The sequence below is a fragment of the Hypomesus transpacificus genome, chromosome 4 (genome assembly GCF_021917145.1).
Source record: "Hypomesus transpacificus isolate Combined female chromosome 4, fHypTra1, whole genome shotgun sequence".
Taxonomy (NCBI): Eukaryota; Metazoa; Chordata; class Actinopteri; order Osmeriformes; family Osmeridae; genus Hypomesus; species Hypomesus transpacificus.
Genome location: NC_061063.1, coordinates 3,504,323 through 3,532,145, shown reverse-complemented (window position 1 = coordinate 3,532,145; position 27,823 = coordinate 3,504,323). Strand labels below are relative to the sequence as shown.

The window sequence follows — 27,823 nt, the reverse complement described above, 5'->3', positions numbered from 1 at the left end:
ATCAGTTGTTTCACACCCTGGGTTAAACCTGAACTGTTAACAGGAAATTACAGAGCTATACATCCATCAAATGGCCCTCAGTCCACTTTCATTAGCAGTGTTTACTTTGTTTCTTCACCATTCTAACAAATGCAATAACCGGCTGCTGTCTGCTGCCTCATTTGAAAATGTGGCCTTAACTTCGGAATTAATAGACGCTGACAAGCACTTGCACCGAAATAAACAAGTAGCCTAAATAATGTTGTGATGTACCGCAGCTTATAACTGAGATCTTGCTGGGTTCACACGTCAAAGCCATGTGGGTTTCCTTCACTTCTCCTTAAACATCAATGTTTCTATAAACCACCTATAGTAGCCTACACTAAAACGTTTTTAAGTTAAACCAGAAACAGCCTTAGTAGAAAAAGGCATGCCACGGGGGCTACTAAACACATGCTACATTTTAAACCAACCAAGAGCCCCGTCACAACTTTTACGCCCGTTTCCTAAGACTGAGTGTGATGTTATTAATATATAAAGTATTCATTGGAAACAGTAAGAGTCCGTGTAGATTCTGTCTATGGTAAAACTGAAGAGCCGCACGAACACGCGCGTGAGCAGTCTGGTCCCTCAAACTGAAATACAGGACGGCAACACCCTTTCACTTATCCTACCGAATCATCTTCACAAACCTTCGCCGTTCACCGCGGTTGTCCTTACGATGATGTGTAGATGGAGACACGAATTTTGACGGATGTTACCTATAAACATACGGTTTCGTTTCGGGACTAAGTTTCTCAATGTTAAGCCTACAGATATTGTATCTATTGCTTCACACAGTTCCTGCTGTGGAGCGCAGTAACTTTACCAAGCCCTTAAACTTGCCTTGTTGAATGAGGTTCGAAGTGGCAGGTGACGTTACCTGGAATCCGGCTCAACTGATTAAAACTGACTTTGTGACAATGTTGTGGACAATTGCACGCTGCAGAAGATTGGATCGGCAGATGTGTGTGTTATTTTTTGATTATAATAGCCTACCTTTGTGAACAATATTGAAGCGTAGAGAGAAGACGGATGGACACAAGCGTACAGACGGTAGTTTTTCTAAAGGTGAATATAATTTGTATTTTCTTGATCATTAACAATTTTAGCGAACTGTTTGTAAATATGTATTCTTTGCCACGTATTTAGGCTAGAGTTTATGATGTGCCTTGCACAAAATACTGACGGGGCTGTTCCTACGTATGAGCAAAAACTGTTTGCGATTATTAGACTAAAGATATAACGTTATAGGTGGTGTCATATATTGCAATGTAAAACTGTTCATATAACGTGTTTACATCACCCTTCAATAGTTTTCACTCAACACTATCTACAGTGTAAACGGTAACTAGGAGCTATTTGATTTTTGCAAGCTTGCCAAAATGAAATCTGAAGTACAATTTCCTACAGATGGGTTTATATATACATTATTCCTGTGGCCCTAATCATGTCCCTAATCAACGCACAAAGTATTTTCTTTATCTACGTAAATTACGATTTCTTATCAGCACAATCCACTTGATGGTACCACATGGGTCGTTTCATCTTCCAGATGAACCACCCAGGTTAAGAGTTACACATCCTTTCAGATGCATGTCTATTTTACTGTATGCATTGCTTCTCTCCAATATGTAATCCTTATTTTGTATCACTGAGTTGTTGATCACTGAGTTGCTGCAGGTATGTCTGCATGTCCTATTAGACATCCTCAATCAGAGCGCAGGTGCCCTGCAACCACACACAGATACATGTGAGGTCCAACCCAATTTTGAACATTGCACACAGGATCATTCTGGGGTGTGCTGTGTGGGAAGTATACAAGATTCAGAATAGATGCTGGTGTTTGTGTGTGTGTGTAAAGGTACAGGGTCTGTATTGAAATTCTGCGTGTGTTGTGGCCAATAGCTCCTTCTTTACATTGATCTTTGTGAAGTGCCGACTCAAACATGCTGTACCTGAAGGCTATTTATCTGTTACAGTGTCTTGCAATTCCTCTGAATTCTTGCAAATGAACAAATGCAAAGCCTGAATGTGTATTGATCCCCAACCTCTAACCATGTGAATGCAGACCGCCAGGCTCCTTTTTGAAATGCTTGCTTATAGGCTGATCGTATCTTATTCAATGCATAAGTGTTTGAAACAGGAATGTTCCCTGACTGTGGTAATGCAACACCCAGCAAGATCTTTTGGAGAAAAGTGCTGTGACTAGAAGGAATCCTGTTGGTTGAATGTTTTCTTTTTTTACAAATGACTACTTTTCGATAATCTTTAAGCAATTAACTAGCTTTGAGTATATTTATCTATTTCAGTGAACATCTAGAGTTAATTCCTCATGCTTTTTAATTAATTTTCCCTAAAATGTGTTTGGTAATTACTTTCCTTAAATGAAACAGTCTCCAAATAGGTCACAGCTATGGAGCAGTGTAGTGAGCGAGTGACACGCAAACTCATTTATAGGACCCTCCAGGCAGTCATGGATTTCTTTTGAACTTATAGACGATTTTCTTTCAGGAAGATAATTAGATTTTGGAACTTCAGTAACCTGTCCTCATTTGTATACCCCATCTTAGACTCACAAACAGTTACGGCCACGTGAGGCCTTTAGAAGTTGGTCAAGCATGGACTTAGTTGCCATGTTTTTGAGGACTGAGTTACATTTGACCAGCACCAGAGATATTGATAACATTTGTAATGTAATGTTAAATACATATGCATACGAATTCAGTTAGAAGCTTGCCATGGATATAAACATTGTGTTCATGTGTTGTTTGCATTGCAGACTCCCATTCTTAGATTCACAGAGTAGAGTCCTAGCTGGTAAAAACACAGAACATGGCACCATAATAATTACCACTCTATCCGTAGCTTGTTTTCCACCTGGTCAAACCTGGAGCTGTGAGTGGATCTCTGCTAAGCCAGTCCACAAAGGCTCTGGAGTGAAATTACATTTTCCACTGTGCTCAACCTGCAAGTAACCCTGTTAGAATCTGTATTTGTGTCTTTTTTTTGGGGGGGGGGGGGATAACTTGATTTGCGAGATGGTTTGTTTCCCATAACCATCTGGGAAGTCATTCTTGGAATATGTTTGTAAAATTGCCGGCACCTGCCAATACAAAATTATTGGCAGGTTATTGGATGAATCAACGCTATTGGATGTCTGTCAACATCTATCAGTAGTTCCTCATAAGGAAATTGATAACTTGATGCTTGGAAATATGGATTCTCGCTCGTTCGCTTGCTTACCCAGGTATCTTGCAAGGTTAGCAGTAGGTGGTGGGGGAGGGTTGGTACCAAATTAACATTTATCTTTACTGCATGAAGTACAAATGAATAGATGTCCACTTTGATTCTGTTATCTGTCTCTCATCTCTCCCTACTTCTCTATTTCAGAGTCTTTTTTTCAGACAGCCCCCCCCCCCCCCCCCCCCCCCCCCCCCCACACACACACAGACACGCCATAAAACACTTTCTAGCTCCCGTTGCCCCATCAGTAGTAAATTGCATACAAGGTAAAGCCATTCCCCTGTCTTTGACGTTTGGTCCCTGCCTCCTCTTTGCCTGTCATCCTACCCTATTCTGCCCCATTAGATCCTGCTGTCTACTGAAGTGGCTGTGAATGGGCCAGTGGTGTTTCGCATAATGGTAAACAAATCCTGGTGAATCAATAGTGAGAGTATGTCTGCAGTGGACCCGGGGCATTGGGGGCAGACTGGGATCAATAGGAGCACAAACACAGTGATAAGTGATCCATTTCTTGGTTTACTCTGGAAGAGATGTAGATACAAGCTCTTGTGGGTCTGTTCGGCACTGATCTTCTAGGTTTTATTCCATCACAGTCACCCCTCTTCCTTTGAGCGAATTATTCAAATGTTCAGGTCATATGTGCATTGTTGAGGAGACAATATAGGGTGACAACAGTTCACCATGATTTCATGTGATCTGTGAGTGCTTCATATGAATCATTTAGACTCGCATTGCCACATTGTGTCACTGTTAGACAGTGACTGTTTCCACATTTGAATAATGAATGATGTTGAAATAGGATGTAGAAAACAGGATATGATTCATATTGGTCATTACAGTGCAGCTGTTGTATTAGGTGTCATCTTTGCAGTTGCCCTTTCCAGATGAATTTGAGGATGTTTCTATGCATACGAGCAACCTGCAAGTCTTCTATTTTAATGTTTACTCAGTGTGCATTGTCTACATTCACTAGTTAATTACTGAATTTGTTTCAAATTAGTGAACCTTGCGAAAGAATGCTTTCAAGAGAAGCTTCTTATTTAGGGCCCCGCTGATGCATTAAATAGAAAAGCAACATAATTAATTCCTCAGCATTTAAGGTTCAGGCTGCAGCTTGACACTAATTTGCTTCTCCCTGAGATTCTGCAGCATTTAGACTCAAACAAGCCTTTAGAGGAACTAAGTTGACCGCTGTCTCTGCAAATGAAAACACAGTAACACATTAAGAATAATGAAAACCCAGGCCGCGCGCGGTGAACGAAACCACTTTCACACGGGGTCAGGCACAGAGGTCTTCGTATAGCAAATATGTTTGTTAGTCATCTTGTGCAAAGTAGGATCTGGATTTTGAAAAAGAATTTATTGCTAAGTGGACGGAAATTCATTTCGAATCTCACAGCTGTCTTGTTCCTCCACAGAGACGAGCTATAATCCTGGATGGGTGACCTCTACTCCAACCCCCTTGGCCAGTGAAGCCCTCCTACTCATCTCGCAGTGCACCCAGGCAGGGTCCCCCAGCTGAGCTGCAGACATGTACCAGGAGGTGGCCTTTCTGGCTGGCAGCACAGAGCACCAGTTCACCACCTACCATTTCAACCCCCTGGAGAGCACCCAGGAGGTCTCCTCTGCCAAGGGCCTGTTCTACAAGCGAGTCCAGCTGCTGCCCCAGCCCTGGCCCCGGCCCCAGCCTCAGCCCCAGCCCCACCCCAAGCAGGAGGACCAGGATCTGGATCATGCCGACAGTGCCGCCATCATCAACGTGGGAGGAATCAAGTACCGCATCCCCTGGTCCACGCTGGAGGAGTTCCCCCTGACCCGCCTGGGCAAGCTGCGCGGCTGCAGCAACCTGGAGGAGATCATGGACGTGTGCGACGACTACGACGGCGCCCGCAACGAGTACTTCTTCGACCGCAGCCCGACCGCCTTCCGCACCATTGTGACCTTCCTCGCGGCGGGGAAGCTGCGTCTGCTGCGGGAGATGTGCGCCCTGTCCTTCCAGGAGGAGCTGGCATACTGGGGCGTGGAGGAGGCCAGCCTGGAGTGGTGCTGCCTCAGGAAGCTGAGGCTGAGGCAGGAGGAGCAGCGCGCGCAGCAGAGGCTGGAGGACGAGGAGGCGGAGCTGACCTCGCCACAGTCCTGCGAGGAGTCCCAGCAGCCGCCCGGGGCCGGGGGCCCGGAGGAGAGCCGTACGGCGGGCTGCATGCGCAGGCTGAGGGACATGGTGGAGAACCCTCAGTCGGGGCTGCCGGGGAAGATCTTCGCTTGTCTGTCGGTGGTGTTTGTGGCCATCACGGCCGTGACGCTTTGCGTCAGCACCATGCCCGACCTGAGGGAGGAGGAGGAGAGGGTGAGCTGCCACTAACAACCTCCCCTTCTCTTTCATGATCTACGGGGGAGGCCTGAGTCTGGTGCACAGAGCGCCATATTCACTTAAGGGTCATTACAAACTGTAATTACATGAAACAAAACCATCAATAGGCTTTCTGTCCTTTTGTCTTTTTCTTCAGTACTGTAGTAGTTTGTTAGAGATAATGGAACTCCCTATCCTGCCAGTTTACATTTTCGATATTTTCAATCTTCTACATTAAAGTGACAGAGAGAGTAGCAACGCATATGACGCAGTCTCAAGATCCAGTCTTAGGAATGCAAACTTGTGTTGTCTTTATAGTACTAACACTTTTTGTACATGGCTACGCAAGGTTTATAAATTAGGCCCGAAGTGTTCTCCTTCCTTAGTATCAGCCACCTAAGCGCTCAAATGGGTTCAAGACATTATAGATACAGTAAAAGGGCAAAATATTAATTATATCTAAATATATCTTCAAATGATTAGAACGTTTTCCAATGTACACCTCCTCCTAGGTACTTATGATTATAACACTAATCTGTCTAACAGCAGTGCATCCTGTGGTTCCTGGTCCTGTATTAATGATTAGAGAAGACTTCATCTTGAGAGTTTGTCTCAGAGGAACTGAACCTTGCTAGAGCTATTGATCTAACAACTGTAGTTCACCAAATTAAACTGAAAGATATCTTCTTCCAAGCCTCTTTATGTCTAGCATAAAGATGGTTGGAAATCGGAAAGAGAGAGAGTGAAAGAGACAGAAAGATCTAGAGAGAGAGACTGAGAGCAACCTCAGAGTTGTAGCTCACTAGTGTCTTTGTGCGGGGTCGATTCACCTCCTGAATGACATCAATAAAGCTCAGGATGATTAAAGAAAGCCCCGTGGCTGCTCCCCCTATCAAAGGAACACATCCAAATCAGAGAGGCTCGGGGGGAAAGAGTGAGGAAGTGCACCGTCTTCAAAGACAAATCCGTCACAGACCGCTGGGGGGTGAAGCCCAAAGCCAGACCCTCTCATGGAGGCAACTGTCTCATCTCCTGTTAGAACACCACACATCTTCAGACAACTGGGAACAAACCTTGTTTCCACGCCATATCAGAATCACACCTAAATAATCATTGATCTCACGCGCACAAAAAGGGGATCGATTGAAACAAGAAACAAATGGTTTTCCCAAACCTGCAGAGGCTACAGAGGTATAAGCTGTCATATGAGCACTTGGCTTGTCTACTTTGTCCACACTCTTGGTGAGGTATTAAGAAGCTACACTTTCACAGGCACCAATACACAAAATATCTCTACCTTCTACCTCGGGAGTTTATGTACCAGCATCCTGGCTCACTGTGGAGAAATAGGACATATCTGACAGCACTGAGTCTCTGTTGTGTGTTTTCACACCAGAATATAAACAGGGCTAGTTTGGACCTGTCTGCTGTAAGACTGTGTCCGTGTCTCAGAAAGGTTCAGGGTCCGAGCTCTCTGCTCCAGTGTACCCTTCTGTACTCTCTTGCCCAGGGTTCCTGATCCCCCCCCCCCCCCGCCCAGCCGTGGCCATAAATCCTGGCACTCCGAATGAAGTTGGAGACGTAAATACAGGTTTCCCTTGATTAATGGAAGGTTCTGGATCTGAGGTGCTTTCAATAGGGTTGACTGAAGAGGAGAGAGGGGCTGTGTTATTTGCAGTGGTATTACTAAAGTGCAGGGATCTGATCATTTGCGATCAGGTTTTAGAATCCGGTGTTTGACTGTTGTAAACTGTTGTGTGGTACACTGTTGTGGTGACGACAATCCTGCTAATCAGTTCTAGGTCCAGTATCAGATTTGATGTAAGCGCTACTGTTGTGCCATCATTCAGTCATATCTATTGCTCTCTACCTACCTCCCTCCCTCTCTTTCTTTCTATAAACACACACAAACACCCAGTGTCAGTGAGCAGCAGTATTTTCTGTCCGTCATGGTGCAGGAGCACAGCTCGGGGAGCTGAGATAGGCCTGGGATGCCCAAGCAGCTGACCACAGTAAGAATACTCCCTGTCTGAATATAACCTCAGAGGGCAGCAGCCAGTTTGACTTGACTGTAAGCTTGGCTGGCTGGCTGGCTGGCTGGCTGGCTGGCTGGCAGGCAGGCTGGCTGGCAGGCTGGCAGGCTGGCTGGCTGCATGGGACAGGCATTCCAGCCCCCCACCCCCCAGGCAAAAATCCATCCCTTGTAAATAAAAGTTGACAGGCAGAAAGACTGCTCGGACCAGAGCCAATGTCTGATTTATGCAATTTAGTATGAGTGATATAAGTGATTTCAGTGTATTGAGAAACGAATAAATGAGGACAAACAGAATGCATATTGGAATGGATTTGAAGAGATGCTCCTAAATTCATTTATCCCTTGTGGTTGCATATTAAGCCTCCTCTTCCAAAGAAAAAATATCCATGATTTAGAGAATGTTAGAAACGGATTCTCACGAAAATTTCTAAGACAGATTAGACTTCTCTGGCAGGGTCCTTTTACACACAGGAAACCACATGCACGCGCATATGCGCTCACACACAAGACAGTGAAATGAGGTGTTCGTACTGTCTGACACAGCTCAGGTTACTGAAAACACACACCGGCAGCTGGGCTGGTTGTACAGAACTGTATGAACACTGTTTACCAACATGCTGTTATATGGATGTAGCTGTCTGCTGAAAATGAATCATCTATGCGAGGCTCTGAATGATGAGGATTGGAAATATTTCAGGCTTCATTGATTAACACTGAAGTACTGGTGGTAGAATATTTACAGCAGTGCTGAAATACTGTTAGCTCTGAACTCTTCCTGGTTGATGAGACAATAAATGATGAAAAGAGAGAAAAGCCTTGAAATCCAATATGGCTGCCAAAGTAATATTACCACTCACACTCGGCCATCTCCCAGTAAAGGCCAGTGAGGTGAATAACATGGGAGTGGTAAATAGAGTAAATCCATTAAAAGCTTCTCTGTTCCATGGAAAGAGCCTGCACTAAGCACAAAGCCTGTTTGTAAATCATGCCCACTCACAAACATCTTGAAGATCAGAGGTTGCTAGTATCCTTCCGGCTGTTTGGGTGTGCTTGTCTACAGAGCAGTAGGGGTCAGAGTCCTGTTCTAGCCGGAACGGATAATTGTGTGTTTTTAATTTGATTTACAAGAGCTCAGTGTACAACAGAGCATTTATTATGGAACCTGGCATACAAACAATACTCGGCTAGAAAGCTCTCCTATCAAAGGACGGCAGTAGTGAACCACTAGACTAAACGTTCCATGTTCTGACCAAATTTGACTGCTTCATTTCCTTCTATTATAAATGTCACATGGACATACACACATATTGTACACACATAAATACACAAACACGTAGCCCACACATTCTATTTGCTGACAGACTTTGTACCTACCAAGCACTAGGTTTGGAGATGAACAGACGTGGAAGGCTTGTGTTGTGAGTCGGGGAAACAACACCTTGGCTCTTTGGTGAATTCTCATTTCGCTGATGTCTTCTGCCAACACAGCTTCGCTCATACAGCGCTGCCTAAATCACATTTAGTGAAATAAAAACAAGGTCCCCAAGCTCTGTTTTCCTTTCCTCTGTCTTAGAATGCAGATGCAGCCTACTTCTTTTCTCTGGGTATGTACGCAGTGTATCCAGTAGCCTACAGTACATATGCAATAGAGTGTATGAGATTATGTGGGCTTTCTGTTTAGCATATTTTAATGGTAGTAATTTTGTCTTAATATTCATATTATTATTTTGTTGTTCTTTAGCAGAGCAACAGATGCTTACAATTCAGAGAACAGAATGAAAAATAACTGTTTTCTAAAAAACTCATAACAAAGACTGTAGACAATAAATTAACAATAAGTTGTTACAGAGGAATGAGGACAAATGGATGTAAAACACTGATATCTGAACCTCTATGGACCCACACACACACGCATGCATGCGTGCTCACACAACACTCTTAATCTTCTGGGACTGTTCAAATCATAACCCATTAATCACATGTAATTAGACTTTCAAAAATTGATGATGCTCATTTCACACAGGCTGGATAATTGCTTACATTAAAGGGACTGGTGCTGATTCAGTGCGTCCGAAGTAAATGAAAGATTTGCTCATATGGCAATAGTTTGCTTATCCCCAACTGCTCCCAAGAAATCTCTTAATGAGCTGACAAATGCCAGTCACTCAGACAAGGAATGAAATGACTCGCCCCAAAATTGTTCGTAATGCATTGGCCCCTTTTAAACCCCATCTCCTTCAACAACGCTCACATTTCCTTCCAGCAATACTACCACCGTATAAAATACCAGACATGCAACATGGGCCCGTTAAAGTTGACTCGTCATCGCCTAACTCTGCGTTGTCTGTTGTCTGTGTGTCGTCCCTCCCAGGGCGAGTGCTCTCAGAGGTGCCGCAACATCTTCGTCCTGGAGACGGTGTGCGTGGCCTGGTTCTCCCTGGAGTTCCTGCTCCGCTTCATCCAGACGCCGAGCAAGTGTGTGTTCCTGCGAACGCCCCTCAACATCATCGACGTCATGGCCATCCTGCCCTACTACATCACTCTCATCGTGGACTCCCTGTCCGTGGGCGAGAAGCCCACCGGCTCCGGGAACAACTACCTGGAGAAGGTGGGCTTGGTGCTGAGGGTGCTGCGAGCCTTGAGGATCTTCTATGTCATGCGCCTGGCCAGACACTCCCTGGGCCTGCAGACGCTGGGCCTGACCGTCAGGAGATGCACGCGCGAGTTCGGCCTGCTCCTCCTCTTCCTGTGTGTCGCCATGGCGCTGTTCTCGCCGCTGGTGTTCCTGGCCGAGAGCGAGCTGGGGGCCAAGCAGGAGTTCACCAGCATCCCGGGCAGCTACTGGTGGGCCGTCATCTCCATGACGACGGTGGGATACGGGGACATGGTGCCGCGCAGCATCCCCGGCCAGGTGGTGGCGCTGTCCAGCATCCTGAGCGGCATCCTGCTCATGGCGTTCCCCGTCACGTCCATCTTCCACACCTTCTCGCGCTCCTACCTGGAGCTGAAGGAGGAGCAGATGCGCTCGCTGAGGCACAAGCCCGACTCGCAGGACAGCACCAAGTCCCAGAACAGCGAGGACTCCCAGGACACGGACAGCTTCCACGGCATCACCGAGGCCGTCGCCATCTCCGCCGCGCAGCGCAGGAAGTCGATGGCCCTCGCGTCGCAGAGGGCCTCCGAGATCGGAAAGTCCGTTCAAACTCCAAGTTGAAGTCTGCGTCTCGAGTCCGTCGTGCTTGGCTGGACGGATGTTTGGTATGACTTGGTATGGAGTTATCTTCACAGGTGGCCACTCCCTTTAAGCTTTGTAATCTCCGTGCATGAGGGTTCATTAAATGAGAGGTTTTTAAGGTTTTATAAGAAAGCCGCTGGCGTCTTTTTAAAGACCTCAGTGGTACAAAGTTGACCAGATGACGAGACTGTCGGAGGACGAGACCGTGTTTGACCAATGACAACATCCTGACAATGAAGGATTCTCCACACAGGATGCAGACAGTGACTTAAGCCCTTCACAAAGCAGAGAGAATGAAAATCTATATTACTAGTATGCGCTCATTTCAGTTGGGGTGGGGGGGGGACTCTGGGACAGTTTTTTTGGCTGTATTAGTATTTGACATTTTTAGTATGCTTTGCTTTTTAGACTCAGGTTTAGCATCTTTTAATAAATGGCATTAAAACCTGGTTGTCAGGGCCCCCAGGGTGATCCAATCTACACTTTGTTACATCCAAAGATGCATGGCGTTTGACAAGGTTTCAGGCAACTGGAAGCTTCCACGACATAACCAAATTGTTTCTCTGCCAATCTGTCCAGGGTCTCTCTAGCTCCACATCTGTTATGATGAAAAGTGAGATGGCTTCTGTTTTCAGGAATGGTCCTGGACCCAGACAGGATGTAATCCGATAAAGGCTGAGTGAACCCATATGAATTGTAGAGCAGATATCAGGGGAGGACCCTTTTAAAGGGAACTCCTGGGAGCCAAACCACTTTCCAGCTGTTTCTAGACGCTACAGGCCAGAGGAAGACAGGCTCCTAAAAAACAGAAAGCATTCCAATCATGTTTTCTAGGAGCACAGCCATACGGTATTATGTCATGCATTTGGGAAAGCCTACTTGAAACCATTCTGCCAATATTCAATGATCATGTATCTCACCAGTCACGGTTCCCTTCGGGGCTTATGTTTGACCCATTTCCTTTCAGGGCCACTGCTGCTGTTTGTTGTGGAACATTGTCCCTCAAACCATTTGAATAATGCTATCAGTTGGTGCCAACACACTGGTTATTGTGAAAGCACAGTGCATTACCATTTATGTGGTGTTGATTTTTCTGGGTGGCACAATGCCCTAACAAGGAGCCTGGAACAGAGCGCCCTTGACAGTTGTGGCTCAGCAGGAACAATTACAGCCTGGTCACTCCTGTGCTGTTGAACCCATCGCTCACACAAACATCACCATACAACACTGATGGGACAATGGGGAAATTGCTTGTTCATCTTTATTGAGACAATGCCACAAAAGCTCTCATTGGCTGTACGGATTCTTTATCCTGTTCAGTTTGACACCTTGTGTTAAAAAAAGTGTTTGACAAAATAATGTTTGACATCTAAAAACGGAACTGGCATCATTCTACAAAAAGAATTATACGTGAAAAACAATACAAGTGAGAAAAATATATATCAAGTCGAACATAAAATGTTTTTTTTTGTGATAACGTGGAAAGGAATCATTTTGGTGCATTAATTAGAAAGACGTGTCACAGTGTGCCATATACATTGGGATAAGAAAGGAAATGGGCTTTTCACCAGGGTTTACAGAACATTGGAATAATTTGGCTGATTCAACTTTAAATATAACAAAATAAAAATAAAAAGGAATACAACATCAGAAATCTGAAATGGAATGGTTAACTGCAAGTTGGCTGTCATCATTCTGGCCCTGATTAACACTAGGGACATTGTGCACCTTCATACTGTTAAAACCACAGTCTTCATTTGACAACATGCCTCATCTTTATCCTCACCATCATCATAATGATACAAATTGTCTGATATATACAGTAGCAGGTGTGTAAAATGTTATTATACAGGCTTTTTCAAGATTATAAAAATAAAACTTGATAGAATTGCTCCATCCAGATGTATAACATTACCACCAGAGCAACCACAGCAGCTGATAACAGCACTAGCTGGTGTCATCTTGGTAGGCTTCAACAGTGACCTACCAGAACCTACTCACATGGTCGCATGTTCGTGATAACTCGAGGTAGAGTCTAGACATGACCGTTCGTCATATCATAGAATATGGACTCATCACTCGGTAGTCTTCCTTGGCAACCAACAGCAGACCTACAACATTCTAAAGCTGAGGAATAAATATTTGTATAAAATTAAAAAGAGAGATTGTTTACAACTGGCAAGAGGGAACATCTGACTAGTGATTGCCACAGATAACGCACACTCCTGAAGGGGTTACTGTGGCCCTTATACATTATGAAACACTGACAAAAAAGAAAGAAAAATGCCTAACTTGTCATTATAATGGTTGGAGAACATGGCTGCCAACCCCCCTGAACAGTAACATAGGTCTGCCCCTTCCCTAAGAGCACCTTAAAGAGATCTACTGCATCCAGTCATAAACCTGTCCCCCAGTCAACAGTCTCTCGGCCATTTCCCAGCACACTGGCCCAGACAATTGCCCTTGTCCTCTCTGAGTTAGGGCCATTGATCCTTTGCTCAGAGACTGACACCCCCAAGCCAGTCTCTACTGTTCCCTCCCAGCCCCTGCTGACGGGTCCTCTGGCAGAGCACCCAGAGTCCTGTCCTCTGGCAGAGCACCCAGAGTCCTGTCCTCTGGCAGAGCACCCAGAGTCCTGTCCTCTGGCAGAGCACCCAGAGTCCTGCCCTCTGGCAGAGCACCCAGAGTCCTGTCCTCTGGCAGAGCACCCAGAGTCCTGTCCTCTGGCAGAGCACCCAGAGTCCTGTCCTCTGGCAGAGCACCCAGAGTCCTGTCCTCTGGCAGAGCACCCAGAGTCCTGTCCTCTGGCAGCCAGTATCAGATTGCTAAAACGTTTTTGGGTCCAGACAGATCGCCTCAGGAGGAGTCCGAGCAGTGTGTAGCAGTCTGCCAGACCAGCGGAGGACTGACCAGTGTCTCTTAAATACAATTGAAATCAAACGCTCATCTAAATGCAAAAATAACATTGTCATTTCGTACATTCAGTGTTTTGTTGCTTTGAGACTTTGATACATTTTGATCACTGGTGAGACGACAGACTCCTTTTGAATGTCTTAAGGCATAGGTTTGTCATGCAACGATTGTTGCACATTTCCTGGAATGTGTTTCCTACACATTTGATGGCTCTGCATTTAGCGTATATGTGCATACGTTTGTGTACATGCACAGGTACATGGATATATTTATATTTATATACCAATCGGGAGACTAGAATACACAAGCATACGGTAAACAGACTAATAAATAACACCCCAAAGTCCCATTTGAAATAACATGTAACAAGTCATTGTTTCTTTAGGTAACGGAACACAAACACCTGTGTGTACTCATGCCAGATGAAGTTCAGATTGAGAATGTGTGTGGACAACCTGGCATAGGTGATGTTGACTGCGTGTGTTTGTGTGAGTGTGAGTGTGAGTGATGGTTGTGTGTGGTTGTGTGTGTGTGTGAGTGATGGTTGTGTGTGGTTGTGTGTGTGTGTGTGAGTGACGGTTGTGTGCACAGACTCCTCAGAGAGCCTTGGCGCTGGTGGTGTGGGACACGGCGTGGGAGGCAGGTTTCTGGGGGTAGCGGCTGTAGTAGTAGACCTGGAACAGGATGGCTACGTCCACGGCCACCTGCAGCAGGCCACAGGTCCAGAACTGCACAGGAGCCTGGGTGAGCAGGAAGTAGACCGTCTTAAAGGTGTCTCCGCTGGTCCACATCAGCACCATCTTAATACTGGAGGGGGGAGAGGAGAGAGAAGAGAAGGAAAATAATTGAAGAGAAGAATTAAAGGTAAGGAAATGGACAGTGAGAACACAGAGAGCGGTGCTCTCAGAGGTGATTATGGGTAGTGTAGGCACAGCAGGCAGAGAGGTGATTATGGGTAGTGTAGGCACAGGAGGCAGAGAGGTGATTATGGGTAGTGTAGGCACAGGAGGCAGAGAGTTGATTATGGGTAGTGTAGGCACAGGAGGCAGAGAGGTGATTATGGGTAGTGTAGGCACAGCAGGCAGAGAGCCTCGTCAGACACAGCTGTCTGGTCGGCTCTACAGATTTGGGCCTTGGAGGTGGGTTAAGATGCTGGTCTATGAGCCCTCTGTGACATGGCTTGTAAAAAGGACTACCCAAATCACGTCATTTCATTTAAAGCACGGCTGGAGGAAGGTCAGGTGGGATATACGGGTTGTGGTTTTCCTCCGCAGGTTTTACGTGGACAAAACCGAGGGACTAACGAACCAAGCTCACATGGATGTACGCACAGCCATCAATTTACAAGCGCCTACAGTAACATGAAACCACTCTGAGAGCTGAGCCATGTCCCTACAAAATGTGGTGTTCTCAATCCCAGTTTCCCCGTGTGGTCGTGGGCCAGAGTGCTGTCCTGGGGTGCGTCAGCAGAAACGACACAGGGGCTTTCATTACCTTTCAGGCGAAGCGCTAATCTGAATTTAAATGCACAAATTTACCGGGTAAGCAAAAGAGTGAGGGCGAGTGAGACGAGGGGCCAATCTCATCAGTTGCCAGACACGGCTTGGTTAAAATGGTTGTACCTTTGTGTTTGTTTGTTCAGAAGGATAAATGAATTATTCAAACATGGCATTTTTCTCTTGACACACCTTAGTGTGTGTGTGTGTGTGTGAATGCGGTGGAGTAAGTGCTTTGCGCTCTAAGCAAATCTCCCAAAGCCATATTCATCATGCTACTGAAAAATCCAATAAACAGTCAATGAATATTCTATTGGGTACGGGATGTGGATTGACCTCTGGGTTCCCATCCTTCTGCCTTTGAAATGACGCAGGCACAAGTCTGCCCGGTGTACAAGGACACGCAGAAAGCCAGGAAGTGAGCAGAGGCCATTTCCAGAAAGCCACTTAGAGGCTGGTTTAAAGGAGGTTTTGAAAGGCATTAAGAAGCTTCCTTCTCCCAGGCAAGCCTTGCTGATTGCTGGGTAAGGTCTGGCCTCTGAGCCCAGGCAAAGCCTGTTATCGCCTGACTGCTAGCTCAGCGCCTGCTGGAGGCGTGGTGGGTGGTGGGGTGCATTGTTATTTCACGACTCCACCTTCACCTCAGACCTTTCGTTCGGAAGAGCCGTTCTTATGGAACCCCTTCAAGCATCTTCTCACACGTTTCTTCCCCCGTATCTCCCACTCCCTGCTTTTTGCCTGCCTCCATTTCTCACTTAACCTCGCTCTCTTTTTTGACCCCTCCTCATACCCTTTCCTTTCTCTCCCACACAATCCCCCCCCCTACCCTCCCTTCTCCACACCCATGTCCCCCCCCCCCCATCGTCATTCCTCCTCACTCTTTTTCTCCCTCCCTCACATGTCCTCTTGATGAGTTCTGAGAGGAGAGCTTGTAAGTCTCCCTGGCTGGGCCTCGTCTGAGTCATGACAGGGAGGAAAAGACAGAGCACAGAGGAGGTCCATGTTAGAGAGAACACAGCCAGCTCAGGGGCCGGTTGGACGCACCACTGACATCTTCCACAAGTTCCCCCAGCTCCAGGAAGCTGGACAGTCACCGTCCAGCGTCTACAGTACCGTACCGGAGCGTTGTGTGTTCTACACTACACAAGCCATGACCTGGCTTCCAATGCAGGCGTGTTGCTCGTACTTCTATTTAGCGAGGTACAATTACATTACATTAAGCAGACGCTCTTATCCACAGCGACTTACAGTAAGTACAGGGACGCCCCTGAGGCAAGTAGGGTGAAGTGCCTTGCCCAAGGACACAACATCATTTTGCGAGGCCGGGAATCAAACCATCAACCTTCGGATTACAAGCCCGATTCCCTAACCGCTCAGCCACCTGACTCCCAGGTAGGTGAAGAAGTGGGCCAACCACCGCTTGGTACAGAGGCCACCTGGGGACACCACTCGGGACAGAACAGCACATGTTCCACCCCCCGGGTGAGAAGAACATTGGTCAGGGTGGTGTGGTCTCCAGTCCGGCTGGTCGGGGTACAGCTTGTGGGGTTGGGCAGGTAATCAAAGCTTTAAACGCTCAGTGGGAGAGAGACCGCAGGGTGGACAGCCTCTATCATAGTCAGCTGTAGATATGGCCCTTCACGCTGGGCATATCTCCCGGTGTGTGTGTGTGTGTGTGTGTAGTAGAGACCTGGCAGTGTTGTCAGGTCTCTAGGGAGGCAGGAGCCTTATGAAAGGCACCATCGGAGGTCTGCGTGGTTCATCTCTCAGCGTGTGTTCCGTTAGCTGTACTGCGGGGGCAGGTACCCAGAACCTCAGGCTCCCACTACCACTGATCTAAACCAACAGCTGAGTAGGCACGCTCATACATCCAAAACAATCATCCCCAATGCTGCACACACACATGCAGACACACATGTAGTGACAGGGAAAAGATCACCATGAATGGTAGCTTTAGGTGCAAACGGGAGCCATGCAGAAGGATTTGAAACACAAGCAGCAGACCCGACAGACCGAGCCAGGGGAAGAGATAGATGGCTGTTTGCGTGCCTGAATATGCAAACACAACACGCTCCAAGAGACACACGCACATCTTAAACTGGTATCCAAGTCAAAGCAGGGGAGAGAGGTGGAGGAGGGGGGGGGGGGGGGGGGGGCAGGCATAATTGGAAGAGCTCGGATCCCAAAACTTTTCCACCCCCGGTATCGGCGCTAGTTATGAAACAACAAGGGCGGGCTGGGATTGGTCGCTTGTTCAAAAGCAACACCAAAAGGCACTATGCTCTGCTGGTTCTGTCAGTTTAGCTTTACGCCACCCTGCTACACTCCCGCGCGCGCACACACCGTTTCAGGCAGCAAGCTATAGAGTTTAAGGATGTACTGCAGTGCCAACCACTGTGCCAGCAGGTAGGCAGAGAGCAGCCCCCCCCCCCCCCCCCCCCCCCCCCCCCCCCCCCCCACACACACACACACACACACAAGCAGAGAAGGGAGAGGAGTGACCACTGTCACCATGACTAACGACCCCTCTTAAAAACCCACTGGTCACACAAAACATTATTGTCAAGGACGGGAATAAAAGGGAAGGAGACATGCAAGGACTCAAGGAAAGTGGAACAGACAGGAAGGGAGGTGTTACAGACAGGAAGGGAAGAGGAACAAACAGGAAGGGAGGCATTACAGACAGGAAGGGAGGAGGAACAGACAGGAAGGGAGGAGGAACAGACAGGAAGGGAGGTGTTGCAGACAGGAAGGGAGGAGGAACAGACAGGAAGGGAGGAGTTACAGACAGGAAGGGAGGAGGAACCGACAGGAAGGGAGGTGTTGCAGACAGGAAGGGAGGTGTTGCAGACAGGAAGGGAGGAGGAACAGACAGAAGGGGAGGAGTTACAGACAGTAAGGGATGAGGAACCGACAGGAAGGGAGGTGTTGCAGACAGGAAGCGAGGAGGAACAGACAGGAAGTGAGGAGGAACAGACAGGAAGTGAGGAGGAACAGACAAGAAGGGAGGAGTTACAGACAGGAAGTGAGGAGGAACAGACAGGAAGTGAGGAGGAACAGACAGAAAGTGAGGAGGAACAGACAAGAAGGGAGGAGGAACCGACAGGAAGGGAGGTGTTTCATCCTGCCTGGATGTCTTTACAGGACAAGAGGCCATGTTACAGGACTATCGTGACAGCCCCTCAACAAAGTGCAGAAAATAAGACAACCACAGGCGCACCTCGACACACAGGTGGGAGGTGGACACACGTAGACCACCTCTGTCCTGTTTGTTCTTGTGAAAGTGCATCCACACCAACTCACCACAGCAGGAGAACAGCTAGTGAACAGGCTACTGCAGAGCTGAACTTATTTGAACTCTCTCATTATAAAAGTCTTTGAATCGTTATAATGAACACTGCCATTGAACACATCACTAGTATTGGCAAAATGATAAAGGACCCAAAATGTAAAGACATATCGCCCTCATTACCATATCGATCGTCAAAGAAACTTGCTACGACATGTCGTTATGTGTCAAACGTTAGCATAAAAAATTGCTTCTGAAAGCCCCGGGGACCAAAAGCACCTGCCTGCAATACAAACCCAGAAACGGTTAATAAGCACGTGTCAGCGTTAATGACATGGCGGGCTGCTTCTCATCACTTCCTGCTTTAACGAGCTGTCAGAGGCGGGTTGCCGGCCCCCTCCCCTGCAGACGGGCGTCTGAAAGCCCCTGGCCATTACTCCTCCGGGGGTCAGCATGAGGAGGGCGGGGAGCGCAGACCTCAACGCACCTGGCCGCTAGCTGGGAACGCCGGCGTGGACGTTAGCACGGACGCTAGCACGGACGCTAGCACAGACGCTAGCACAGACGCTAGCACAGACGCTAGCACAGACTGTGCGAGAGAGGGAGAAGGGAAGCTCGTAGACAGGGAGAGGGTGCTACTGGGTCACCGCGTGACAGGGAGTGGGGAGCAGAGCTGGCCCAGACGTTGGGCTCTTCGTCTGGGGCTGCTCTACGCCAAAAGCATCTGCCTCTTGGCTTGGTGAACGCACGCCTTGTGTCGCTTCCGTGGCTGTGTGGGTCAGTATGTGTGTGTGTACTGCATGAGTGTGTGTGTGGCTCCAGTACCTCATCCCCTGGGTAGACTTGTTCTGGTAGTTGCAGTAGAGCTGCGGCGTGCCCAGCATGGCCTCCGTGAACACGGCCAGGAAGCCCAGCGTCTCCACAAACACCGAGGAGTCCAGGAGGAGGTAGGTGACGTAGGCCGCCAGCAGGGTGAAGGCCAGCACACACTGCAGGTAGTCCACGAACCGGCTCCACGACCAAAAGTGGCTCCAGTCAAAGTCTGGCACACACACACAGACAAATATCAATTAAAACTGCTCCAGTTGAGGGTTACCTTTCCGTTTTTGTTCCATTGCCGTGTTGTGTGGATTTGAAGAGTCACCGCTGAACTTTTGTGAGAGACAGCGCGCCATATCGGCGAGTGCCAGTAGTAGCTGAGCTGCCTGAGGTGGTTCACAGACCAAAACACATCCTCTTCCCTGTTGGGTTCAGCAGTTTAGTGCTCGGAAACGGCAAAATGTTAACTCAGGACATATCCCAGAATGTTTTGAGAGGTAGAGTTGGCTGAGACTTCCTTCCTGTTGACAGTTTTCAGGAGTGTTAACAGTAGCACAGGGCTCACTGGAAACATGATGAATGATTTAAACTCTGTCCGTGCCTCACTGACAACCCAAATGTTTACTCCTTGTCAGCTCTGTTTTGCAGTAAGCCCTTCAAACAGGCACTTCAAAAAAAATAAAGCTCAAATGACTCACCACGCAAGTGAGCTGCACACTAGAATATTCTTTTAGGTTAGAAGTTAATCGTTTAATAGGAGTGCAGCCATTGTGTGAGCATCAGGGATATTGTAAAGCTAATGGCATCACACAGTCAAACGGTTTTGCCCTCACTGCCACATTAGTGTCAGCCCCACTGCACAAAGGTTGAATCTATCATTGAGAGGAGAAAGAGAAAATGAAGCCCATTTCGTTATCTCTTTGACAACAATCAACCAAGTTAAAGGAACCCCTGTTGAGATGAGGAGATGCTACAACACACGCTGCATTGATCTGATCCAAGAAGACATACGACACTTCATCTTGTTGAAATAAGTTCCTGCATATCTGGAGGGCCGATCCAAAACACAGCTCTTTAAGGAGGACACTGCACTACTACTTATGTGATGACACTGCACAGAAGGGTTTTCAGAGGACAGAACCACCACTTAGCAAGCAGACTTAGCAACTTTCCCTCAAGACAATTCATGCTTACAGTGATGAAAGGGAGCAGTGTGCAAAAAAACCTCTTCCAGTTTATCGTTGGAGTCATGGTCAACTTTGCAAACGATGGAGACGCGTCCATGTCGCTCCTCATACGGCGTCTCGCCACGCGTGACACACGGGAAGCCAAACAACGCTAACACGGATGACATTTGGATTTTTTTCACGTCATTCATTCGAAATACTGATGGACAATGGATTTGACATTTGCGTGACATTTCTGACGAGCGCTCGCACACAGACGGGCGCGAGTCCTGCCTCAGAGTTGAATCTATGATCATAAAAAAGAAACTGCCTTGAGACTGACAATGGAAGTCTAACACAGCCTATCCTATCCTTTTTTTTAACACAGCCTATCCTCATTGATGTGTGTCACCTACAAGCAGAGCATCCACCTGCAGAAAACACTGCCTCCATAGCCTGTGGCTCCTCCGGTGCATCCACACCCCACCCCTCCACACACACAGCTGGATGGAGGTAGGGTGGGTTTGGTGGTGGTGGGCTGTCCTCCTGGTCCTCACTGATAACAGCCAGACCCTGAGGGGATGCGAGGGTTAAGGTCACAGCAAACCCATCTGGAACGCCCAGCTTAGCTTTCAGTCAACAGTGACCGCTAGGCTACATGTCACAGCTTCGTGGCCGGCACCATGCCGAGCTTTCCAGGCTTCCTGGATAGAGGGAAACCCTTGATCTGGCTACTCGGTTTTGTTCTCAAATAATGATCTGCATCCAAGTAAGCGCAGAGGGAAAAAGGTATTTTAGTCCTGCTTGAATACAGTTTCTTAAAAAAACACGACAGTAGTGAACAGACCTGAGGTAAACAGTGCCTGACGGTGGCACTGAACGGAGTGTGCCAAGAGGTGTTTATCGTTGTACCTCCGTGCCATACCCCACCGGGCCCGTCCAAGTCCCTGCCACTCAGTTACTCCGGGGGAGGGGGTACTCTCATCCTCCTCTCTCTACCCCCGCTTTGTTGCAGCCACAGGGCCACAGTGTGTGGGAGCGAGCTGGCACCGCTGCCAACAGACTCCCTGTGGTGCTCAGCTCTGCCCTGTGCCCGCGCTCCGCGGCCACGCTGAGCGGCGGCACACGTGTGGGCAGGAGGAGCCACGAGCTGCTTCCTGTGGCTTTGCCGTCCTCAGCCAAACGGCCTGTTGCAGGGCTGTCCGTCAAAACTCGGGTGTAATTGCTAGTTGTCAATTCACAGTCCATTTGCATGGCAGGAGAAACGAGGGGTTTGGCTCAAAGATTGCCTGGATGAAATAATTCCTTCTACTTCAGAAGGAATAGTGGCAACACTTTCCCATCTGTACAATGTATATTAAGATGTTACTGCATAAAACTGCATGCCTCTTTGTATGCATAGATGACAGAATTCGACTTTATGGACATAGAGGACAGTGATGGGTAGTTAATCCTCTCCCCGTCTCTCTACTAGCCAAACAATGGGACTTGGAGAACTTCCAACCGAGGATAAAGATATGCGTCAGTGTAACCTGTCAGAAAACACACACAGTACAAATGCACACACCCCATGGGAGCAGCATGATAAATACGACTCTAAAGTCAGAAACCAAGCTGCTAGGACATTGTGTGAGTGTAGACTCAGAACAACACAGCGGTACAGCCTCACACTCAGGGATTATGACCGGGACGTCGGCCATTTCAATAAGCTTGGACACCCTCCAACACCGTTACCTAAACCTGAATAATCGGATGAATTTCTCACTTTAACGGTCTGATCTTTAAATCTCTCCAATCCCTTTTGAGACATCCACTTCAGCCTTTAAACTCCCTTATACACCCGATTACGATGCACTTAGCGCCCGCCATTTAAGCCGCCACAGTGTAAGACTACTTTCAAACACAGAGGGCAAAATGACAGGGAATGGAGGCATAATTGCGTTCTGAAGTCCAAACAGGGTTCACAGTATATCGAACCTCGGGTCAAAAGCACCAGTCTGATGGCAGAAAAATACTGTCTTCTTTGTTTGTGCTTTTGAATGCACCTGTGCATTTGAGATATTTTTCCGGAACAATTACGGTAGCTGTAATTGAGTTGGATGTGAGAGCCTGCCGTGATAATGACACTGAGAGTTGGTGCCATGGAGAGGGTAACAGCAGTTTCTGTGCGTCACAGAACAAGCCTAGAACACTCAACGATGAAAGGAACCCACAGGCTGAATACAGATGGAAGTATTTGGAATTCTATTCTGGTACTTAACCTGCACCGGAACCATGGTCATGGACAGTGAGAATGTGCGCCTTTTGAAACATCGAATCTACTTCTTCTCTACCACCTGGATATATCTCTCCTCTCACCCCCTCCTTTCATCCCCCCTTCCTTCACTCTCTCCATTGAGAGCGGATACCTACATGCCCGCTCTGACCTTCCCTCATATTTTCCTCTTGCAAATCAATGGCATGCACAGACTCCGAAAGCTGCAATTAAGGAACACGGTGTGCTGTCAATTCTAATGAGGCTTGGTCGAGCTCTCTGATCGATGACCAGAGACCCAGAGACCCAGAGAGAAACCAGGCCAGGATCCAGCCAGAGCCCTTGGCAGCCAGAGCCTGCACTATGGGACCCTCATTACAAGCTGCACCCTTTCATTACTTACAGCTACAGACCAGCATCACTGCTGTTACCTCCTTCAAGGACCAGATGTCTGCTGGTATTGATCATTTTTGCTGAAACTGTGGGGGAACCAAACTTTTTAAAGTCTTGATGACGGGATCAATTCCATATCCCCTTGATTCATCAAATTCCTTGCGGTTTCTGCGTAACTGCATGACATTATAGATGTACAATACCATCATATTCATATAAAGGTTGACAACGTCAGTGCATTTTAAATGTGTGGCCAGTGTTCACTACCGTGTTTTTCACACCAAGAATAGTTTCTCAGTGCCATCTATTGTTCACAAAGAGGATTACAACAGTTTTCTGGCATGTTAAAAAGACTAGTACCTATTTACATATCTATGTCCAATATGGCCAAGGGAAATCTGAACCTAATCTGAAGAAAAGGTTATACTTGAGATTCACACTAACTCCATGGTTACACATGGATGGGATTGTCTCCCATTCTTACAATGGATGGTATTAGAACCTTAAAGTTAAGTTAACATGTTAAGGAACATGTTAAGGCAAAGTGGACCAGGGATGGAAGAAATGTTAGTCTGTTACTAAGCACCTTTTAAGCACCATTATCATTCACATTCCCAGATATATTGTTTGTATATTTATCAGTAAATTCAGCATGCTGGTTTAACTTAGGTAATGTCAGTATTTTACCTTGACAGCACATCTTTAGTGTCAGCCAGCAAATTGAGCAAGCAAATTGAACCTGAACATTCATTGGCATAACAGAGTAATTCGTTGATTCAAACCATGTCATTACTTTGCCATCCACATTGCAAAGTAGAATTACCATTAGTAAGTTACCAAAACAAACTACCCTCACACTAAATGCATGCAAATCACTGCAACAGACATGCTTCAACCAACTTGTAATAGTTGGTTGAAGTTTTTTTAAGCATAATTTAAAGGATTCAAATAGTATAATGTTAATCATTTAGCATTGAAGTGCATTCAAAACACCTGACATGCAAAGTAAACTAAAGCCTCTAGTACATGATTTGTCTTGATGTGAGGGCATTCACTAATCACAAATGGATACACAATCAGAGTGACATGCGAAGGAGATGGCAACATGTCCGGTAAGTGCAGGAGATTGGCACGTCTATCGGGCAGTTAGTCGTCAATGAGGCGGGGGAGTGTCATGCCATGCGGTTAGAGGGGGAGAGAGACAGAGGGGGAGAGAGACATAGACAGAGAGACAGAGAGAGAGAGAGAGAGAGAGAGACAGAGGGGGAGAGAGACATAGACAGAGAGACAGAGAGAGAGAGAGAGAGACAGAGGGGGAGAGAGACATAGACAGAGAGAGAGAGAGAGAGAGAGAGAGAGAGAGAGAGAGAGAGAGAGAGAGAGAGAGAGAGAGAGAGAGAGAGAGAGAGAGAGAGAGAGGAGAGAGACATAGACAGAGAGACAGAGAGAGAGAGAGAGAGAGAGAGAGAGAGAGAGAGAGAGAGAGACAGAGAGAGACATAGACAGAGAGACAGAGAGAGACAGAGAGAGACAGAGAGAGAGAGAGAGAGAGACAGAGAGAGAGAGAGACAGAGGGGGAGAGAGACATAGATAGAGAGACAGAGACAGAGACAGAGAGACAGAGAGAGAGGTGAGAGGTAGGAAGGCAGATGAGCTACAACTGATGCTTTGTGGCAGACAGAGCAAGTACTGTACATACCCAGAAAGAGCTTCTTGGGAACTTTGATCTCCTCTTCCTTAATATCAGTTGCTACAGACAACAAAACAAAGTAAAGAGAGAAAAGGAGAAGAAAACAGAGGGTGGTTTCTCTTGTTTCAAACCACAATTTGGTGGACTCCCCGTTTACCTTGCTTGGTACAAACTCAAGCCCACGTAAGGACAGTGGAGAAGGTTACCCACAAGGTAACCACTTCACTCTTTAACGGATCCCAGACTTCAAGGTGAGGCCAAAGGGAAGAAGCAGGCGACTGCTGAACAGTATCTAAAATAACCTGCAAGGATATCCTGGACACGTGGCCACACCAATTTACAGGCATGCAAACAAACCTAAACACTGGAGATGAGACAGGAGGAAGGCTGGGAACCGTTAGAGGGCTACGAATCGCGGGCGTCCAATCACAGACGAGTATAGGAGAGCAAGCGATGACTAGCACACGTCACACGCGGATTCCTCAGACTGGCTCGAGGAGAGGGAGGGAGGAGTCGAGCCTTTGTTACTGCAAAGTCATGATTACTGCACAGCAAATCCTCTGGGAGCCTCACCAACCCTGCTAACTGACGACCACCAGGTACAGGTGTTCACAAACACAGGGCTCCATTGTGGACACAAAACTATGCTACATACGTGTGGAGCACTTGGACTTTTAGTCATACTGATAATGAGGGTGATGACCCAGAGAAACAACACCCTGTTGTGACAAACAAAAGCTATTCTATCAGAACAGTTGATAGGCAGCTGTGAACTAACTACACTCATATCAAATTGTGTAAAAGAGAGCCTTTGAAACTAAATGTCCTGTGGAAAAAATGCCTCAATCTAACTTGAAAAAATGGCTATTCCCTCAAACTTTAAATTACACACAATGAACTGCATGAGAAGGAAAGAGAGTGAGCAAAGAAAGAGAACAAGCAAGGCAAACCGAACAATTGACTGTGAAACTGAAATACAACAGTCAAACAACAGACCTCATGTGTGGTTTACACAGCCATGGTCTGTGTGGTAAAGCCATAAAGAGGCCATTTGAGAAGGGAGTCTACAAACCTGTAAAGGACCGCCGCTTGGTGTTGAGTTCAGTGGCCATGCGGACGTTGGTGCACAGGTTGAGCATGATCAGCATGGTCGCGATCATGATGATACTCTGCCACAGTAGCGGTGCTTCAAAGTACCGTCCAAACCTGTGGGACAGAACAATATGCCAGATCAGTGCATTTTTTTCAGTGCAGGCCAGCTGGTTTTAATGTGTGTGGTTAGGTTGGGAGAGTGGAAAAACAGCAATTTATTTCACAGTCAAATGATCTATCTGGGAACCTAACTCTAACTTCTGATCTTTGGCCTCATTTAACTGGTTAATCTCTCTAACACAATGTACAGTAGGCCTACAGGCATTTGACATTGCCATACTTACCTAAAGAGTATGCGCAAAATATTGGCCACAAGCAAGACCAAGCATACATAGGTAGAGAATCCTTCAGCATTCTGTGTCCTTCGTATATCTCGATATTGTGGGATGTATGGGACGACTCCACCGAACACCATTGCCCCAGCGGCGACCCACAACACCAGTTGATTGAGAACATACATGATCTGTTCCGTGACCTCATCTTCCATCTTTTATGTGTCGAACAAGCTACAGTTGACGACAGAACATGAATAGCTCCCAATTCGTGTGCCAATGCCTCTACTGACACCTTGGATATCTTGACAGTTTGGGACGAGGTTGTCTGTCCCCTAAGAATTGTTAGCTGCAATCTGGTGTTTCGTTTTTTTCTCCGACCACAAAACACATCCCAGCGTCGATTGAGAACGTTGCTATCGGAAATGACGGGTTGTAAAGCCCCAAGCTATCACGCGATGCTGTTCTTGGGGAACAGTGGAAGTTACAGTGTAACAAGCTGAATGTAGCAACACTTTTAACATGTAAATCAACCGACACTTATACATTCAATAATCTAATGTTCTAGACTCCTGATCGGACATCTGCAAATGAGGGTGTATCGATCATTTACGTAGACTGACTCAGTCATTAAACTGATAAAGACGGACAACCCAAACATGCTGTTCAGTTTTACCAATTCCAAGCAACTTTCTCTACTTAATCTGCAGCCGGTGATTTGAAGCAAAAGCACAGAGGAATAAAAAAAAAGATGAAATACTTGAGGTCTTGTATGACGAAAACGTTACAGTATTCAAAGTATTAAACACAACATGCAGGAGATCCAGATCCCCTGGTTGTCATCTCTCTCGCCTCAAAACAAATAAGACATTGTACTTCCTCATACGTCCATCCTACGTCCTCGTGTCAACATAAAGCTAGCTGCAGGGTCCTAAAGCAATCCGGGTGGAGTGCGAAAAGGCCTAAAAGTACGCCTTCTTGTGTAGCCTAAATCCACATTTTCTCATAATGATCTGTCTATATTTTAGAGAAATAACATTGGAAAAGGGTTATATAACCTTTTCTGATGAAGACTGTCATCTTTCACTCTAAACCTCGGGCATAATCTCTTACGTAAGAATGGGTTTTTTTGCCAGTGAGTGATTCAGTCAAACCCAAATGGATAGGCCTATACAACGCTCCCCTCACTTTACAGAAGCATAGAGCACTACACAACTGTGTGTAAAGGGTTAACGGATATCATAAAAACAGTTGGCTTGACTTTTCTGAAAAGTTGCTAGTGAGACAAAGTAAAATTCTGCGTAGCATGGCAAAACATTGGACTGTTGTAACGTCAGCGACTGTCCCTGATTTCAGTTGAAACACTAGCCAAAAAAATAGAAACAAGGCTGACAACCATGTCAGAAACAGACTCGAAGGCGAAAAGAGAATTGACGGAAAAGGTAAGTTGTGTAAGACTAAAGTTTGTTTTAGCAATTCAATACAATAAACATGT

At 46.7% G+C, this 27,823-nt stretch overlaps 2 protein-coding genes across 3 annotated transcripts; one reads left to right on the top strand and one right to left on the bottom strand.

Annotated features, from left to right (window-relative positions):
• Positions 1 to 665: 665 nt before the first annotated feature.
• kcng2 (potassium voltage-gated channel, subfamily G, member 2) lies at positions 666 to 13,162 on the top strand. The gene is made up of 3 exons (XM_047018515.1): positions 666 to 1,089; positions 4,683 to 5,611; positions 10,021 to 13,162. Exons 2-3 carry the CDS (start codon positions 4,796 to 4,798, stop codon positions 10,861 to 10,863), a joined length of 1,659 nt encoding a protein of 552 aa, XP_046874471.1. The 5' UTR covers positions 666 to 1,089; positions 4,683 to 4,795; the 3' UTR covers positions 10,864 to 13,162.
• LOC124466721 (solute carrier family 66 member 2) lies at positions 12,144 to 27,455 on the bottom strand. 2 transcript variants are annotated; one of them, XM_047018518.1, is made up of 5 exons: positions 26,341 to 27,455; positions 25,977 to 26,110; positions 24,914 to 24,964; positions 19,408 to 19,624; positions 12,144 to 14,604 (listed from the first exon to the last, which is right to left on the bottom strand). In XM_047018518.1, the coding sequence occupies exons 1-5, from the start codon at positions 26,541 to 26,543 to the stop codon at positions 14,394 to 14,396; spliced, it is 816 nt and encodes a 271-aa protein (XP_046874474.1). In that variant the 5' UTR covers positions 26,544 to 27,455; the 3' UTR covers positions 12,144 to 14,393. The 2 variants fall into 2 exon arrangements, with proteins under 2 accessions (XP_046874474.1, XP_046874475.1); XM_047018519.1 differs by lacking the exon at positions 24,914 to 24,964 and having other exon boundaries at positions 12,148 to 14,604; positions 26,341 to 27,431.
• Positions 27,456 to 27,823: the final 368 nt, after the last annotated feature.

What these genes read in the sequence shown, in the direction of transcription:
- kcng2 (XM_047018515.1), top strand. Translation starts at nt 4,796, where the DNA reads ATGTACCAGGAGGTGGCCTTTCTGGCTGGCAGCACAGAGCACCAGTTC. An exon ending in TGAGGGAGGAGGAGGAGAGG is followed by an intron (nt 5,612 to 10,020) that starts GTGAGCTGCCAC and finishes CGTCCCTCCCAG; the next exon opens with GGCGAGTGCTCTCAGAGGTG.
- LOC124466721 (XM_047018518.1), bottom strand. Translation starts at nt 26,543, where the DNA reads ATGGAAGATGAGGTCACGGAACAGATCATGTATGTTCTCAATCAACTG. An exon ending in CAAGCGGCGGTCCTTTACAG is followed by an intron (nt 24,965 to 25,976) that starts GTTTGTAGACTC and finishes TGTTGTCTGTAG; the next exon opens with CAACTGATATTAAGGAAGAG. An exon ending in AAGTCTACCCAGGGGATGAG is followed by an intron (nt 14,605 to 19,407) that starts GTACTGGAGCCA and finishes TCCCCCCTCCAG; the next exon opens with TATTAAGATGGTGCTGATGT.